General features: G+C 50.1%; 1 protein-coding gene across 5 annotated transcripts in view; it reads left to right on the top strand.

The window, feature by feature from the left end:
• Window positions 1-17,334, top strand: part of Iqsec3 (IQ motif and Sec7 domain ArfGEF 3) — a 96,357-nt gene that overhangs the window by 62,434 nt on the left and 16,589 nt on the right. For all 5 annotated transcript variants that reach the window (XM_063286403.1, XM_063286401.1, XM_063286402.1 and 2 more), the window contains 2 exon segments: window positions 14,933-15,055; window positions 15,427-15,593. In XM_063286403.1, the coding sequence (XP_063142473.1) occupies window positions 14,933-15,055; window positions 15,427-15,593 (290 nt within the window).

The following is a 17,334-nucleotide window of genomic DNA, read 5'->3' as shown; positions in this document are numbered from 1 at the left end:
GTCCCTCAGAGCAGCCGCTGATGCATTAGGGCAGATGATTCTCTGCCCTAAATGTGGGGACCATGCTTCGTCATCCTGTCAAAGTCTCAGGCTTTAGGCTTGAGGGCAGAACTGGGGCTGCAGGAAAGAAGGAGACGACCATTTATTATTTATTGTTCGTTTAACAAACATTGGGTGCCTATTCTGTGTTAAGAATAGACCTGGGCTGGCATTCTACGTTTGTATGTGGGAATAAGCATGGCTCACAGTCTCAGGAAACTTGCACACCTAAACATGGATGGAGAGGGATGAGAAGCCAAGGGCTTTTCTGCTGGCATCCTGGGTGTGGGGAGAAGAGTGGAGTACAGAGGAGAGACATGGTACTGTGCCCACAAATATCCTAAATCCTGCCCCAGAATCTGAACTTTTGACACTCTCAGCCTCTGGACTGACTCAACCCCACAGAAAAGAGCCCTACAGCCCAAGTTCGTAACTCCCCAGTTCGTGCCAGCAGGACACAGAGAAACAAAGAGAGTCAGGTGTCAGCATTAAAAGCCAGGACACTGGGAGCATTGGTCCCTCCCTGCCACTCCAGCCCACTACCTGGAAACATTAAATAAATGGCTGCTCCCTCCTCACTCCCCCTGGACGGAGCACAGGAAGTAACAGCTGTCTGGTGTGGCTTTGCCCAAGCTGGAAAAGCTTCAGGGGCTAGTCTACAGCCCTACCCTACCCTGCCCTGCATGAAGGCACTCAGCCAATCACATCTATTCCATACATAGATGTTTGCCAAACAAAAGGACATAAATCGCCCGTGTCCTCAGAGACTGAGACATGCCAAGCCACGGAGTTCCCCAGCAGGCGGCAGCGGGAGAGAAGATGGAGTTGGAATGACTCTCAGAGGGGGAAATTCTTATTTCAGAGGCAGCATTCAGAGCTGTGAGGAAAAAGGAAAGGCTGGGAAACCAGAGCAGGAGCTGCCTCGGATGCTTGCCCAAGCCCGAGCATACCATTATGGGCTCCGTTCCCAGAGTGCGGCCCTTGGCGTTCTCGATGGCTGATGGTTCTGGGCTCTGGGCTCATTTTCCCAGAAGCCACATTGCATTTGAATGGGAAGTTCTACAAGCTCATGTACCTGATCCCAAGCTGGCATTGTTGTCGTAGAGGGTTGTAGAATCTTTTAGTATCTGCCTGGTTAGTAGACACAGGGTGAAGAGGGGAGAAGCTTATAAAACCCTGCCCTGAGTCTAACCCTATCTCTCTGCCTTCTGGTCTGCTGAGATGTGAGCTAATGTCCTAACACTCTCCGTCTTTAAGCTTCCTGACCAAGCTTTTCCCGCCATCCTGAACCGTATCCCCTCAAACCGTGAGCAAGACAACATGAGCTAGAGCAAATCCATTCTCACTTAGGCTATTTCCTGTTGGGTGTTAGATCACGGCAATGAGAAAAATAGCTATTCCAGAAAATTGGTTCTGAGCAGTGGGGTCGTGACTCTAATAGGACTGACCATGTGACTACTGGGCCTTAAGACCTGGTTACAGGAAGAGAACATGGAAGCTTTCAGAGCTTTGAGTTAGAGAAGCCTCTAAAGGCCGTGAGTAGAACCCGTGAGCTATCACAGTTATTGTTTGGGAGAACAAAAGGCTGATTGAAACACAGAGGATGACAAGTCCAGCGCCTGAGGCTGCAGAAGCCATCAAAACTCTCCCAGGGCCTGGACTAGAACCAGATGTTATGTCTGTCAAAGCATCTGGCTGGGTCCTACCCAGATTCCGAGCTTTTTAGTGAGACTGGATTTAGAAGTAATGGACCCCGGTTTCGAGGCAGCACAGCATTAAAGGAGTCTGTCACAGTTATGACTCACTGCAAATGTGACCGACACTGTCCTGAGGTCTCTGTGAACCCTGCGTGCTAGATGTGGAAGTGGCCAGGGCTGGCATTTGCTGTGTTTAGCCTCGGTGTCACGTTGTCCCCATCCTTCCTTGCCGGAAACACGTGACTTGTCTTTGGACTACACAGGGGTTCACAGTTAAGAGACCGTCTTGGACCTCAGAAGAGGTTTTAGAATTTGGAATTTTGAACACTGTTGGGACAGTCTGACTTGGGTGACTTTTGTGGTTGGTTATACTGGATGCATTTAGTATTTTGAGAAGGCGCTTACTAGGGGCTAGAGGTAGGGTAGGATGGTCAGAGCGTGAAACATCTCCCACCGGCTCATGTGTTTGAACACTCAGTTCCCAGCTCACGGTGCCCTTTTGGGAGACTGTAAAACCTTTGGACTTGGGGCCTAACTGGAAGGCACAGGGCTCTAAGGGCAGAGCTAGTTGGTTATAGGTCCTGGTTCCAACCCAAGCTCTCTGCCTCCTGATCCACTAAGATGTGAATAAGTTGCCTGAAGCTCCCACCATCACCAAGCTGCCTGCTACCTTTCTCTACTGTGGTGGACTGTGTCCCCCAAACTGTGAGACAAGATAAATCCTCCCTCCTTTAAGTTGCTTCTTGTCAGGTATTTGCTCACAGTGCAAGAAAATTGACCAACCTAGACTGAATTCTAGTAGGCTTATAATCAAATAAGAATAAAGCTATCAAAGGGCCATGCCCACTCTAAGGTACTGCTGTTTGTTTTTAACATCCATGTTTGTTACATAAAAATCGTAGTAATCTGCTGAACTATGTCTTTTTTTTTTTTTTTTTTTGGTTCTTTTTTTCGGAGCTGGGGACCGAACCCAGGGCCTTGCGCTTCCTAGGTAAGCGCTCTACCACTGAGCTAAATCCCCAGCCCCGAATTATGTCTTTTTTAAGCGCATGTGACGTGCTGAACCGCCTGAGACTCTGGAGGATTTCTATAAATGTTAGCTGTTTCCATTTTTATTTTTCCTACCTAAAACCGAGACACATTAGAACCTTCCCACTGCTGTTTCAGAGCAAAAGAGCTTGAGTGTGCCAGTTCTGGTTTGATGTCAGATCTACTCATCAGATGAGAAGTTGCTAGAATTTGCCAGGGAGGCGCGGGAAAGAACAGGATGGGACTTGCTCCTTTTGGGGACTACCCTGGATCCTGAAAACATCCTTTCTGGGTGTACAAAAGAGACACGTTGGGAGCCCAGGTATAGGAGCCAGGCAGGGCTGGGATCTTTTAGGGCAAGCATTGCCCACCGCTCCACCCACCCACAGTTTTCGTGTGGCTGGGAATTTAGCTCCGCTCTATTTCCTTCCTGAAGTGTCTGCTTCAGCGGGCTTGAAGGCCAGCGGATGGGAGAATGTTCTGAGCCGGCTGTGAGCAGTCTCTCTTCTAGCGTGGATGATTCCTTCCGATGTGAATCACATGTGAGAGGAGAACAAACGTGCCTACCATTTCAGTGAGAATGCTCCAAGGGCAGCTTTAGGGTAATGCCACCAGCAGGAAGTTTCCGGCATGTTCCTTCCTTCCACCAGACTTCTCGGGTCCTGTGTGAAGTTCCGGTACATACTAATTAGCATTTGATGTTTGGAGTCATATTTTCATGACTTCATTTCCACCAGCATGTGTCTGTTGGCCAGAATATAACAGACTTGTTCTTCTTGGGACTTTTTTAAAATGACAGATTGCCTATCAATACCCAACAGTCTGGAAGTCTGTGGCCTTTCTGGCTAGCAAGAAATATTTTGAGAACATCTTGCCCACTCATTGCTGTACTTTCAGCTCAGAACCTTTGCCTGAGGAATTCCCTTGTGGAGAGGAAGTTTAGGCCTTGGCTCAGGGAGACCCTTCAAGGGTCTAGGGGAGGGGAGGGAAAGAACCACGTAGGAAAAGGTCTTAGTGCTATTTCCACGGCTTTCAAAAGTTCTCTTCTACCACCCAGAGGGGCAAGAGAGGTGTCTTTTAAAAGTGTTGTCTTGGGATGATTTACACCATGGTGATAAGGCACAACTTAGCATGCATAAAGCCCCAGGTTCAAGTTCAGCCACTGTCAAAGAAAGAAGGAAGGAAGGAAGGAAGGAAAGAAGTGAAGAGAAGAGAAGAGAAGAGAAGAGAAGAGAAGAGAAGAGAAAGGGGAGGGGAGGGGAGGGGAGGGGAGGGGAGGGGAGGGAAGGGAAGGGAAGGGAAGGGAAGGGAAGGGAAGGGAAGGGAAGGGAAGGGAAGGGAAGGGAAGGGAAGGGAAGGGAAGGAAAGGGAAGGGAAGGGAAGGAGAACAGTGGTGTCCTTCCAGATTTAAATCTTTGACATCGTACCTCTGTGAGCACCCTTCTCTCTCCTTGACATGGGTAGATAAGAACTCTCTTGAACAGTAATAGTCATGAAAGTAAAGTTGAGGACCCCCTTACTCCCTGAATTGGAGACTTTGTGGACCCCAAAGATAGGGTGAACAAATCCAGACATACGGCATATGGATTGAGATTTTACACATGGATGTCTCCAGCCCAGTCTCTCATAAAGCAACACAGGAGGGGCCATTCCCACCCTCTGGGCAACATTCTATTGGCGGCTCCTACTAACCACTCTACCATGAGACTTCTAGGGAGTCATCCTATTCTAACGACTTCTACAGGAATATCTGTGACGCACAGTATTCAGGATGCGCTGAGGGCGGGCACAGCTCCAGAAATCTCCCATTCCATCCTTACATCTCAGTGGCAGCAGTGGGAGCGCCCATTTCTAATAATTCAGGAGCCAAGGAACAGAGAGGTTAGGGAGCTTCCCCTCAGTTGCACAGCTTACAGATGGCTAAGGCCTGCAGCCAGGCAGAACGATCCCATAATCCCACAACACACCAATGTCTGTGCCCCACTCCACAAGAAGCATGATGTGAGACGTTCACGGTTCTTGTGACTTCCTGCTTCTGAATCCAGGCACCAGAAAGCCCGTGGGGGTTCAGCTATAGCTTAGTCCTCTCATCTTGCCCGGGTAGAACCGACCCAGAGAGAATTGACTTGCCCGCTGGTCAGTGGAAATTGAGCGGAATCAGGCACAAACTCCATCCCTCTTCTCTGCTGATCTTCTCATCTGGGAAAGAGCAGAGCAGAGGGTGTGATTCCCAAGTCTCACGAGGCCTGCACTAGATCCAGTTTCTCCTGCTTGGTGTGCATTTTAAAATGCCCGCAGATAGCTGGCTGACGGTGCCATTTCAGGCAGTTAGCTGCTGGTATCCAAAGGGGTTTTTCTCAGCACCTCAGCTAAAAGGAGCTTCAAACCATTCACTTGTCAACATGTCAGCACAGGCTCGATCTGAAGAAACACAGTGTAAGCCATTACTTACGAAGTCCTGCTATGCCTGGACCTTTGTGAACGTCATCATCTTAAAACTCATACCAGCCCTGCCCAGAAGACAGGCCATACTGGTGTTGTGTTCATTCTGTAAGTGAGGGAAGTAAGGCACATTGACACTTAGTAGCTTGAGCCAGGCTGCTGCACAGCAGAAGCCAGACTCCAACCCAAGGGCCTGACCTCTTTCCATGCCCCACATTGTTACAGCGCACAGTCTTACTTCTCAAAATGTGGCGCCAGAACTGGCAACATCAGTATCACCTGGAAGCCTACTGGAGATGCAAACTCTGTCTCTGCTCCAGGTCCACTGAATGAGAAACTCAGGGGCCGGGTAATCCAGGCTTAATATGAGCACCAGGAGATTCTAAGACATGTTTGGGACTCATGACCTCTGCCCACCAGGATGCTGCCAAGTTCAGCAGGAGAAAAATCAGTTCTGGCATCCACAGTGACTGCCGATTTGTCTGGTGGCTACCTCGGAGAGCTCTTGACTCCTGGCTGTGTACCTGGCAGCCATTCTTTTGGAAGCTCTTCATGCCCCAGTGCCATCACGGGAACACTGGTTGGTCCCTGAGTCAGCATCCTCTCATTCTGTTTTCTTGGCCCTATTCTCTTTTCTAAAAGACCTTTACAGAGCATGTTATGAGTTTTGACCAGGAAAAAAAAATAATAACCCTCCAGCGGATGAGGATGTTTTTAATTAAATTGTGTAAGCGAGCACTGCAGAAGAAAAGAAGGGCTTGTGCGTCTTGCGGCCTTTCGCCTGAAGCGCAGCTACTTGCCTCCTCCCAGGCCTCAGCCAGGCCTGACTGACAATATCTTTACCATCTCTTCTGGCCAATTAAAAAAATCCCTGCTGTTGCTGTTACCTATTTTCAGCTCCCATCCAGTTCCTTTGTCTGCCAGACACTGTCTTGCTCTCCTTTAAAAAAAAAAAAAAAAGGTCCTGAGATGACGCAATCCGTTTTGATCACAGTCGTGTAGGATGCTTCATTTCCCCGCAACGCGAATTGATTGCGTGAACAGATCAGTGTTAACAAGCAATTTGATGCAAGAGTGTACTGTTCATACAGATGCAAGAACAGCTGGCTCTGAGTCCAAGCCCTCCTGAGCTGTTTGCTGCAGCCCTCACGCCACCCCCCCAAACCCCACACCCACAAAACATACAGGCAAGAAGGAAGCCCAAGCAAACCTCTCTCCCCACCCCCACCCCGATTCACTGGCTGATTCATCCACAGCCCTCTTGAGCAGGTCCAGACTCTCTTGAAAGCCGTCCAATCAGTGCGTGTCCACACACTCCAGTTCTCATCACACACTCAGCTGCTTCTGCAGCTGGGGGGAGGCAAGAAATGCATGTGACCCACGCTGCTTCTCATCACTGGCCAGCACCGGCAACCCTCCAGGACATCTCCCTGGCAGAGGTCTGGGGTCAATTCCAGATCATCTTGGCAGAGAATACTAAGAGACCCTAGGCCCCTGGGCGGAGTTTTCAAGGGTCCTTGAGCTTCTTCTCCAGCTAACGTTCAAAGGCACAGGATCCTGCTTCTTCCAACTGATTCTCACTCCCCCACATGATCATCCAGAAAGGTTACTGCCTCGTATATCCGCTAGAGAGGCAAAGATGAGACCAGCTCGCCTATCCTGAAGCACAGCCGAGATCACATGATCTAACCATGCAAGGAATTTCTAAAGTAGACACAAGACAAGTCCAGAGAACCATGGAAACTGGGGAGACCACAGACCTACAAGGTTGGGGTGAGGCAGCATGAAGGCAAGACTGACAGGAAGGAGGCAGGAGGAGCAGGATGCTAAGGGCATGCTCTGCTGGGAAACATCATACAAGGGATGTGGAAGATTCTGAAGAAAAGCAAACAGGAACCTGTGAAGACCGGGCAAGTGTCCCGGGAGGATGTTTCTCCAGGATGGCCTGGAGGCAGGGAGTAAGAAAAGGCCAGGTCACTAGCCACAGCTCTAGCTGTAGCAGGAGAGAAGTGGGTGGATCTCAGAGCCTGTGGCGGGTGTGGGAGGAAAGCAGAGAGCTGTGTTACCTTGAGTGGCCACGTGAGTGGGTGAGAATTCAGGACACTCATCTTTGCATGGAACTAACTGTGTCCGTGCCAGGCTCGGGCTCATAGGATTGGTGCAGATAGTTCCTGATGCACGCACGTGTCATTGCAGTCTAAAGTGGAAGGGCATGCTGCACCTAGGACATCTCATCTGCAGAACGGATCAAACTTGGCATTGCCAAATATTTGCTTAAGCAAATCAAACTGTCAAATATCAGGTAAAACAAAAGATGCACAGCCTGTCATCTGTTCAAGAGAAGTTGGGACATCCTGCATCCTCATGACTGTCACCCATTCAGACCTCAGATGAGTCAACCAGAAAAAAGGGTACCACTGATGCTCCACTGGGATGCAGAGGCGATGGTGAGTCAGTTGCCCCCAGCTTGGTAGCACTGTCATCAACTCTTATAAACAATGGAGATGAGCAATGGAGACCCAGCAATAAGGGGACTCAGTGTAAGAGACAACCTAATCAACTCTGAGCTACAGGAGGCAGTAGAAACCACTGGACTTGGCAAGGTCTCCTAGAGAAATACAGGGAGAAAGGCCTGGGGGCCACCTCTAAGACAGAAGTCAGGTAGAGGATGAGTACCTCGAAAGAGAAAGGAATCACCCCCAGAAGGAGGCAATGCTCCCCATATCTGAGGGCATGACAAATGGAGTCCGCTGGACTTGGTGACAGGGTGACCAGTGGTGGCCTTGACAAGAGATATGTAACAGGCTGATGAGAACATACACTGGATTAGAACGTGAAGAGAGGCCAGGACACAAGACAGCATGAACACGGATGTCTTCTTGAAGTTTGGCTCCAAACAAAAGCAGAGGCAAAGGGAGAGACCGGGCAACAGGAAGCCAGCCACACAGGCTTTTATCCGTACACTAAAAGAGACACGCAGTGGGTCTTCATGAGGGTTTGCCTGGCTATAGTGAGGCTCAGTGGTAGAGTTGTGTATAAGTCTGTAGCTCTACTCCTGGCTTTGGCAAAAGGAAAGAGTGAACGAAAAAAGAAAAGAAAGAAAAAAGAAAAGGAAGGAAGGAAAGGGGGCAGAAGGAAAAGAGAAATACAATTCAACACAACCTCCTTAGCTTAGTGTCCCGAGCTAATGCCTCAGTCTAGCCTCCTGCTCACCTTCAGTTGCTGATTTATGGGACTCATCCTGGGCTCCCTGTGCATAGCTCCGTCATCCTCTCCACCCTCTGCCCCAGATTTCTCTGAACAGTTCACCCCCACCACCCTCAGCTTCACCCTAGACTCAGCCTAGCACTTCTAGCTGGGAAGTAGCATCTTTACTGGGCTCCCTCCCCCCCTCCTGCTCCCCGCACCATCTTGCTCACTGCTCCCTCCCTCTCATTTCTCCCTGCCCCCGCCCCCAGCAACCAGAGAAATCATGAAATCAGGATAAACTCTAGACTCCTCCTAACTGGCAGGTGAAAATCCCGTTCACCCCAAGCCTCTGTATCCTCCGGGTTCCCCTCCTCTCTGCTTTGCACACTCTCCAACCTTGTCTGCCACAACCTTGGTGTCTTCATCGGCCTCCTGGGTCTCCTCAGCCTACCTACTTCACCTCAACAGCACAACTCATCTTTCAGCTCTCAGCTGAAGTTGCACGTCCCCTAAGAGTTCTTTATGGCCAAAGCAATGCAAGATGTATCTTCTTTGTGTTTGTAGAACTTGTCCTTTCTCTGCATAGAACCTGTAATAGGTATGAAGGATTTTAGAGGACGGAAGGGGAGAGCCCAGCTGCCCTTGATCATGTGATCCTCCCACCCAGCCTCCAAGTCCTGAGATTATAGGTGCTCGCCACCACACTTAGCTACAAAGAAATAGTTTTGATTCTGCTTTTACAGTGTGGTTCCCTGTCATTGTCAGGGTTTCTACTGCTGCGATAAATGCCAAACATACACACATACACACACACACACACACAACCATCTGTGGAGGAAAAGGTTTTATTTTGGCTTACAGTTCCAATTTACAGATCATCACTGTGAAAAGTCAGGGCAGGAACTCAAACGAGGCAGGAATCTAGAGGCAGGAGTTGTGAAGCCCATGGAGGGGTGCTGCTTACTGGCTTGCTCCCCATGGCTTACTCAGCCTACTTTCTTATAGCATCCAAGGATGGCCCCACCCACAGTGAACTGGTCCTTCCCATAATAATCATCAATCAAGAAACTGCATTACAGACTCGCCCACAGACCAGTCTGGTGGGGGAATTTTTTCACTTGGGGTTCCCTCCTTCCAAATGACTCTCGCTCATGTCAGTTGACGCAAAACTACCCAGTGCCTCACCCCAGAACAGCACAGTACAATCATTTGCATTGCCAGCCACTCTCAGCAGGTCCTTGGCCCAACCTTGTACTTAGGCGCTATTTAGTGCATGGGTTGAAAGCAAGACAACCAGCTAGCCAGGCCCAGAGCATTGGGAAGGTCTAGGGGGTGTGAAGTGGAGATAAGAAGCCAGGAGTGCGAGCTTTCTCGTGGGATAGTCCCAAGTGGGCTCTGAAGTGGGAGGTAGGAACCATGCCACCTCCCTGATAACTTCTGACAATCAAGAGTCTCCTCACATATCCGTGGTTACTGACTGAATATGTCCAGATGTTCTCCAAGGCACCGCCCAGACCTCCACTGTGCATCTGGGGGAGATAGAATCCCTCAGGGAGAGCCAATTAGCACCAGTCACAGAGAAGCAGGGAACACTAGGGAGATGGGGAAGGTGGCCAGGCTTACCCAGGAGTGTTCTCGGAGTCTGTGCAGTCCCCTGCGGGGCCAGTCTCTTCTCTGAAAGTCTTACAAAACTTGCAGGTAATGGTTAATATCTCATAAAAGATATTAACAGAGGACTGGCTTGTTATGTTCTTTCAGAGACATTAGTCACTTATCGCTTAGTAAAATACTTCACAGAAGTAACTTCGGGGAGACACATACTTCAGTTCATCAAAGCTGGGGAGCCACGGTGGCTGGGGCAGGCCCACCGACAGTGGCGCCAAGCGTGAGACAATAACTCTAATGTCCTGGGGAGCAGGGAATAGAGATGTAACCAGAAGGTTGCCAGAGACTTCCTTCTGCCAGCTACGTCCCAAGCTCTGAAGGTTCCATATCCTCCAAAACAGGGCCACCAGGTGGGACTCAGGCACTCAGGCACATGGGATTGAGGAAAACGTCTCATATTCAACATACAACAAGCCATGAAATAACCTGCAATAGGCAAGGCTCCAAAGGGAGACTCCTGGCTACTGCCCCATGTTCACACCAGGAAGCCCCAGCAGGAAGGAGCCTCCCAGAATCACAGGGAAGCCTGCTCCCCTAGTTCTGTATGTACAGGGCAAGCCTCTAGGTGACCGAAGAGGTGCTTTGTGTAAGATTAGGAGATGAGAAGAGACAAGGAGACTGTTGGGACTCTAGGGATGCAAGGTTACTGCCTTTGGTCCCAGCAGCAATAAGATTTGGCAAACTGATCAATAGTCTGCTTCCTTTAGCGATTCTGGGAGAGAAAGACAGAACGGGGGATTTTAAGCACTGGCAGATGATACAGAATAGAAGCATTGAGAAGAAATTGAGGAAAGGGAAAGGTTAGGAGGTGCCAGGCAAAATCCACACTGAAGGAACCCATGCCGTTAGGGTTATGGGTGACGGACCTGAGATGAGTGTCTACTGGAGCGGACAGATGGGGACACAGACCCCACCGGGAAAGCACAGAGCGACTTCCTGAGTTGCAGGTGGGATAGCCACTGCTCATCACAGGGAGATAAGTTCCATGTCAGCCAGAGTGCCATGTCCTTGTCTGCTGCTGTTGGGAGCATCTGTGGTATTGTACTGTGCTATCGTGATGGGCTGTAAACTCTGTGTCCTGCTTCTGTGTCCTGCTCAGGGAATGCCAGAGTTGAGATGGGGCAGGTCCTACGAGTTCAGCGTGGCTAGCTCATAGCTGTGTGAGAAGTGACTTACCAGTGGGGAGGAGCGAGGGCTTTCTCGTGGCTCAGCCCATTCTCTTCCCTCCCCACAGGGCTTTGCAGCCAGAAAATATGAGGCTTTCTCCCCAGGTTGTAAGGGGTTCCAGGAGTGCACCTACTATCAAACCCCCATGCTGTAGTTAAGTGACCTTGCTGCTCTTGCAGAGGACCTGGGTTCAGTTCCCAGCACCCACATGTCAGCTCATAGCTGCCTTGTAATTCCAGGTCCAGGTGGATCTGACGCCCTCTTCTGGCCTCTTATGGAACTGCATAAATATGTCATGTGTACATACTTGCAGACAAAACACTCATACATATGAAACATAAACCACTGATGTCACACGGTGTCTTGAGAGTGGGTGATGCTGTACCTATTTTAAATCCTAGCCCTCTGTCCCTTACCAACCCCACAGAGTAATCTTGATAGCCTTGGAGGATGAAAGCACCTTCCCATGAAAGTCTGGTCCCTGGGGCTCGGCAGTGGCTAGACTCACATTTCAAAAGCTCCCAATGGGCTGAGTTTCCTCCTACCCTTTGCTTCAGTTCAGTCCCTTGTTTCCCCCATTTTAAGCATCACTCAGAGAGCTGACTGAAGAATGCAGATCCCCAGGCCAGCCTCCAAATGTTCTAACTCGGTGGATCTGGAGAGGATCCAGAGAGCTGCCTTTTAACCAATACCCTCTCCATCACAACTCAGGGCTCTCAGAACAGCCTAGAAGATTCTGAATTAGAGGCATTCTGGCTCCATGGCAGTCTTCCCACCCCTGTCTTGGTATGGGAGCCATGTTTCACCTGACTGCTTCTCCTGAGCAAGGACAGTTTAGACCCTCAGCTCATTACTGGAGTCACAGCCCCTGAGTCAGTGAACCGGTGAGCTCGCAGGCTGTAGATCACCTGTGTAGAGGGCTGGAAAGTAGGCCATTGTGCTCGGCTGGGCAGATCCCAACCCCTTGGCTGCCACCTCCTCCCTGTCTTCCCCGTATAGCCCTGATTCCAGCAGCCAATTCCATCATGCAGGATGCAAGCCTGGTTTGGAGCTCTGGGGGCAGAGGAACATGGAGAGAGGCTTCTGAAGAGACATAGGAGGGGAAGAGAGTGTTCAGGAGACCACAGCAGAGAGAGAGAGGAGAGAAGGATAGAGATGAACCTGTGGGCCAGGCCTGGGAAGCCACCAGATATCAGCTCATTATGGCTAAGGGCCAGCCTGGCCTCAGAGGACCTGTAGTCAGTGTTGGCCCAGCTGAGCCCACAGACATCCTCCTTGTCCTTATAGGTGTTCACAGCTCTGCAGTAAGAGGGTACAATGTGTTCACTCTCTCTGCTCCTGCATGCTCAGGCCGCTCACCCAGTACATGGAGCCTACCTGACTTCTGTCTCTTCCTCTCCACCTTCCTCAGTCTCCCCTTTCTTCTCTTGTCTGTTTTCTTGCTCTCTTCACTCTTCTTCAATCACCTCTTTGCTTCTTTGTCTCTATCCAGTTCTCGGTTGGCTTTCCCTGGCCCCCCTCTCTGTGGCTCTGGCTGCAAGACTCATACTACAAAGGCTGTCTCCTCCCATGTCTGGCTCTGGCCTCGGTTCTGTATCTATATCACACCAGCTCTGTCTCTCCTCTGCCTGTGTTCCCTGCTAGGGCTGCTTCCTTCTTCAGGATAGCAACACTCTATAGCTCGATGCCTGGCTCCTGCCCCGGCTTAGCCATGGGCACCCACTGACCCTGTGATGCTCCATTGCTGTTCACACCAAGCTAAGGAAAGTTCAGTGCAGAAGCAGACACTCAGGTTTCCACTGAGAAAGCAGAGTGGTCCCTAGCTGGGCAGACTCGGAGGCTCTGCCATCCAGGCAGCCTTCTCCAGCACAGACTGATTTTCAGGCTTGGCAAACCTCCTGTCCCCATGCACTTGTTGCTCCATCCACCCACCCACCCTGACGAGCTTGAGACAAGCCTGAGAGGAACCCAGCAAGCTCAGCCGAGGGTGGCTATGGATGGCTACCTAAGGCAGGGAGAGAAAAGACGAAGGGTCCTGCTTCCTCCTGCTCCCCACCACCACCACCACTGCTTCTTTGCAGTCTCTGGGCCTGATCTCTCTCCCTACTTCTGCAGTGGGGTGGCAGAGTCCATGCAGCTTCATGCCCCGATCTCTGCTTTATGGCGTAGTTCTTAATTTTTTCCTGACAACTGGCAACGGGAGTTGAAGAACTTTGGGTCTTCCGAGATCATGAAAGAGAAGGGTCCTGCTCAGAGCCTGTCTACACCTCAGGTGGCCACTTCGTAGATGCCTGATAAGTCCTGGTTACTGGGCTGTATGCTTGGCTCACCGCTGGGAGCAGCCTTGAAGGACAAGGTGACATGCCCACATCGTTCTGGGATGCTGTCTGCCAAGTGGGCTGAGCAGACAAGGAGCAGGCTGTGAAGGAGCCAATAGGGAGGTAACTAGGATGGGGTGTGACAGAGATAACAGATGTCAGCTCTGGGAGCCTGTGGGCACATGGCAGCCATATTGTGATAAGCTTCTCTAGGCTGGAAGGTCTATCATGTCTGCAACATGACCACGCCCAGATTCCTGCCACCCCATACAAGACCCTGGGAATAGAACACCCGAGAAGACACTGGGGCAGAAGGATGGGGGTTGATCAAACAGGGAGAACACTCTGCAGGCATTGTCCTTTCCAGGCAGCCTAAGAAACCGATGTGTTAGTTAAGATTTGCACTGCTGTGAAGAGACACCACGACCAAGGCAACTCTTATCAGGACAACATTTAATTGGGACTGGCTTACAGGTTCAGAGGATCAGTCTGTTATCAAGGCAGGAGCATGGCAGAGCCCAGGCAGGCATGGCACAGGAGTTGCTGGGAGTTCAACAGCTTGTTCCAAAGGCAAACAGCAGGAGACTGGCTTCCTCGGGAAGTTAGGAGGAAGCTCTCAAAGCCCATACCCACGGGGACACACTTCCTCTAACAAGGCCCCACTTCCAAACAGTGCCACTCCCTGGGCCAAGCAAATTCAAACCATCACAAAGGGGATCCAGGAAAGACTCACCCATGCAGAGACTCTGGTGGGGAGGAAGGGACTTCCATCCATCTTAGTAAGATACATGATATATAACATTTATCTCCACCCCATTTGTTTGTTTGTTTGTTTGTTTGTTTGTTTGTTTTGGGTTTTTTGTTGTTTTTTGGTTTTTGGTTTTGGGTTTTTGTTTTTGTGTTTTTTTGAGGTAGAATCATGGAACCCAGGAGATCCTCCTGCTGCAACATTTTTAGTAGCTAGGACCATAAGTATGAGCCACCATGCCTAGCTCATTCCAGTTACAAGTGGTTTTTAACCCTGAGATCCTCCTGGGCTCAGGGAGAACCTGGATCCAGAACAGAAAGGTCTGAGCTCAGCTTTCCCTGCCCTTGGTGGTGCAAGGGAAGCCGCATCACTCTGGGCGGCTGTGGGGCAGATGTGGCAGCCAGTGGCTCACCTCCTCAGGCTGCTGCATGAGATGCAAGGTGGCAGAAGAAAGACGTCCCCCTGGCTTATTAGGAGAACCCAGAGGGGTAAGCAAGGCTCCAAGATTCTTCCTCCATTCATCTCTGGCTAGAAACAAGCCAGGTCTCCCCACCCCTCAGAATGGTCTCACCCCATCCCAGCTCCAGAGGACTTGACAGGGACCGACTCACTCACAACCCTCTTCCACTTGCCCTCAGCTGCGTGGTGGATGAGATGGACTTTTCCAACATGGAGCTGGATGAAGCCCTGAGGAAGTTTCAAGCGCACATCCGAGTGCAAGGGGAAGCCCAGAAGGTAGAGCGACTCATAGAAGCTTTCAGGTGAGAGCCCTTTCCCAGCTCCTCTCCCCATCCTGCAAGCATCCCTGATTCCTGGGAAACAGAAGTAGTGAAGTAAAGCTGCCAGGAGTCTGGGCCCAGAGATACAGCTCCGTGAAGCCCTTCTCCTATAGGCAGGAAACTGGGCTGAATAGAACAGAGAAACAGAAACCTCTAGTGAGTCCTCCAAGCTGGAAGCCACATGGGACCCTACCAGTGGATGCTCCCTGCTTACCTACACACAGCCTATTTTACTAACCACAAGTGGGAGGTGGGTACTGGAGGGTGGACAGCCAGTGGCATCCCTGATACCAAAATCCTTCAAGAGCTGTGACAAGGGAACTCATGGTCCTGCCCTCCCCATCCCCCGCCAGCCAACGCTACTGCATGTGCAATCCTGAGGTGGTGCAACAATTCCACAACCCAGACACTATCTTCATCCTGGCCTTCGCCATCATCCTCCTCAACACCGACATGTACAGCCCCAACATCAAGCCTGACCGGAAGATGATGCTGGAAGATTTTATCCGGAACCTCCGAGGTAAGGAGGCTGGGCTGGGTGGGTGGGATGAGGGCGCTGCACAGAGCAGCCCAGTCCTGTTCCTGTTAATCCCGTGAATATGAGCTCTAACTGCAGGTGTTATTTGTCCCTGAGGACCTGGTCGCCCCTAGCAGGCTGGGAAAGTTGCCTGACTCTTTCCAGCAAACAGTCTCCAGGTACCATAGCCCTACTCAAAGCAGCAGGGCCCTATAGCAACACCGTCTGCCTTTTGTATACTGAGGCCCATCCCCACCGGGTGACCTCAGGGTCATTGGTACTAGCCTGGTGTCTGAGTGGGACCAGCCCTTCTCACCTCGTGACATAAGAGAGAAAGGATTTCGAATAAAGCTTCTGGGTTCTGAGTTGTCTGGGGTTTGTTTTTTTTGTTCGTTTGTTTTTTGTTTTGTTTTGTTTTGTTTTGGGTTTTTTTTTTTTGTTTTGTTTTTTTTCCCAATTCAGCCTTGCAGTTACTTGATAGCATCCAGCAGAGAAACCTTTCTAATCAATACCAGGCATCTCTCACAGGCACCAGACCAAACCTATCGGCGTATGATGCATGTAACACTGAGAGCTCTGGGCATTAAAAAAAACAATTTGAAAGTGCTGGGCATGATGCAACACGCCTGTAATCCTTGGCACGTGAGAGGATGAAGCAGGAGGATTGCTGCTTGTTAGAGGCTGGCCTGGGCTACAGAGTGAGTTTAAGGCCAGCCTGGACTAGAGTATGATACTTGGTCTCCAAACTATGAAACAAAAAACAATCAAAGTTATGCATGTGTGTATTTAATAAAGTAAAATCATTCTACAAGGTTTATTACTGAAAAGATTTACTACTGCTCCTGTCACCTGCCATTCCCTCGAGCCACAATTTCAATAGTTTTCAGTCGTTTATTGATTTATTTATGGTGCTGGGATAGAAGACAGGGACTTCAGGAATGCTAGACAAGCCCCCTTCTGCTGAGCTATGTCCCCAGCCTGTTGGCTATGTGTTTAGTGTTCCTTCCACATCAATAAATGACATGGTGTTTCTTTCTTCCAATCCCTCGTTATAAACAAAGACCATATAAGATGTATAAATATGACAGTTTCTATCACAGACACTGTGTGGTCCCTCCTGTGTGTACTAACGAGCCATTTCCATCACCCCAGAACCTTCTCTCTCAGCCCATCTCGCCTAAGACACTTGTCTGAGCTTACCACGGTCATGCCCTCTGGTGACGTCCAGTAGCCTTCTCGTTCCCTGAGGTACAGAAATGGACTCACACAGTGCATATACTGTAATGTTTGAGGGTTTTTACTTAATAAATTTTTATTTTAAGCATTGTTTAAATTTTCTATTTTTAGGGTTTCTTTAACCATGTTTCTTATCCACTGCTACTATAACCAGTGCGGGATAGGAACGCTTGAGCAAACACAGCCCAAAGCGCACACTTCAGAGTACCATGGCTACCGTTTTCTGTCTTCCTTGGATTGATGTTTCCCTTTGTTTTCAATTTGGCTCCTATGTTTCCACCACTAAAACACCTGTCAGACCCTGAGTGTCAGTGCTTCACGTCCGGGCTGTGCCCCGGGGTGTTTCTTCTCCGTGCCCGGGTCACCCTGGCATCTCCTGTGCTGCCTGCCTGGTCCCTGGACATCTCAGCTTTCTCATTCCAGAGACAAACTGGCCACCGAAATTCCGCATCTGCCTTCTTCTTCCTTCATGGGTTATTAAGCACTAACCAGAATAGAACCCAGCCTG

This window comes from Rattus norvegicus, chromosome 4, assembly GCF_036323735.1.
Source record: "Rattus norvegicus strain BN/NHsdMcwi chromosome 4, GRCr8, whole genome shotgun sequence".
NCBI lineage: Eukaryota > Metazoa > Chordata > Mammalia > Rodentia > Muridae > Rattus > Rattus norvegicus.
The sequence above is the reverse complement of the archived record's forward strand: the minus strand, read 5'-3'. Positions and strand labels throughout refer to the sequence as shown.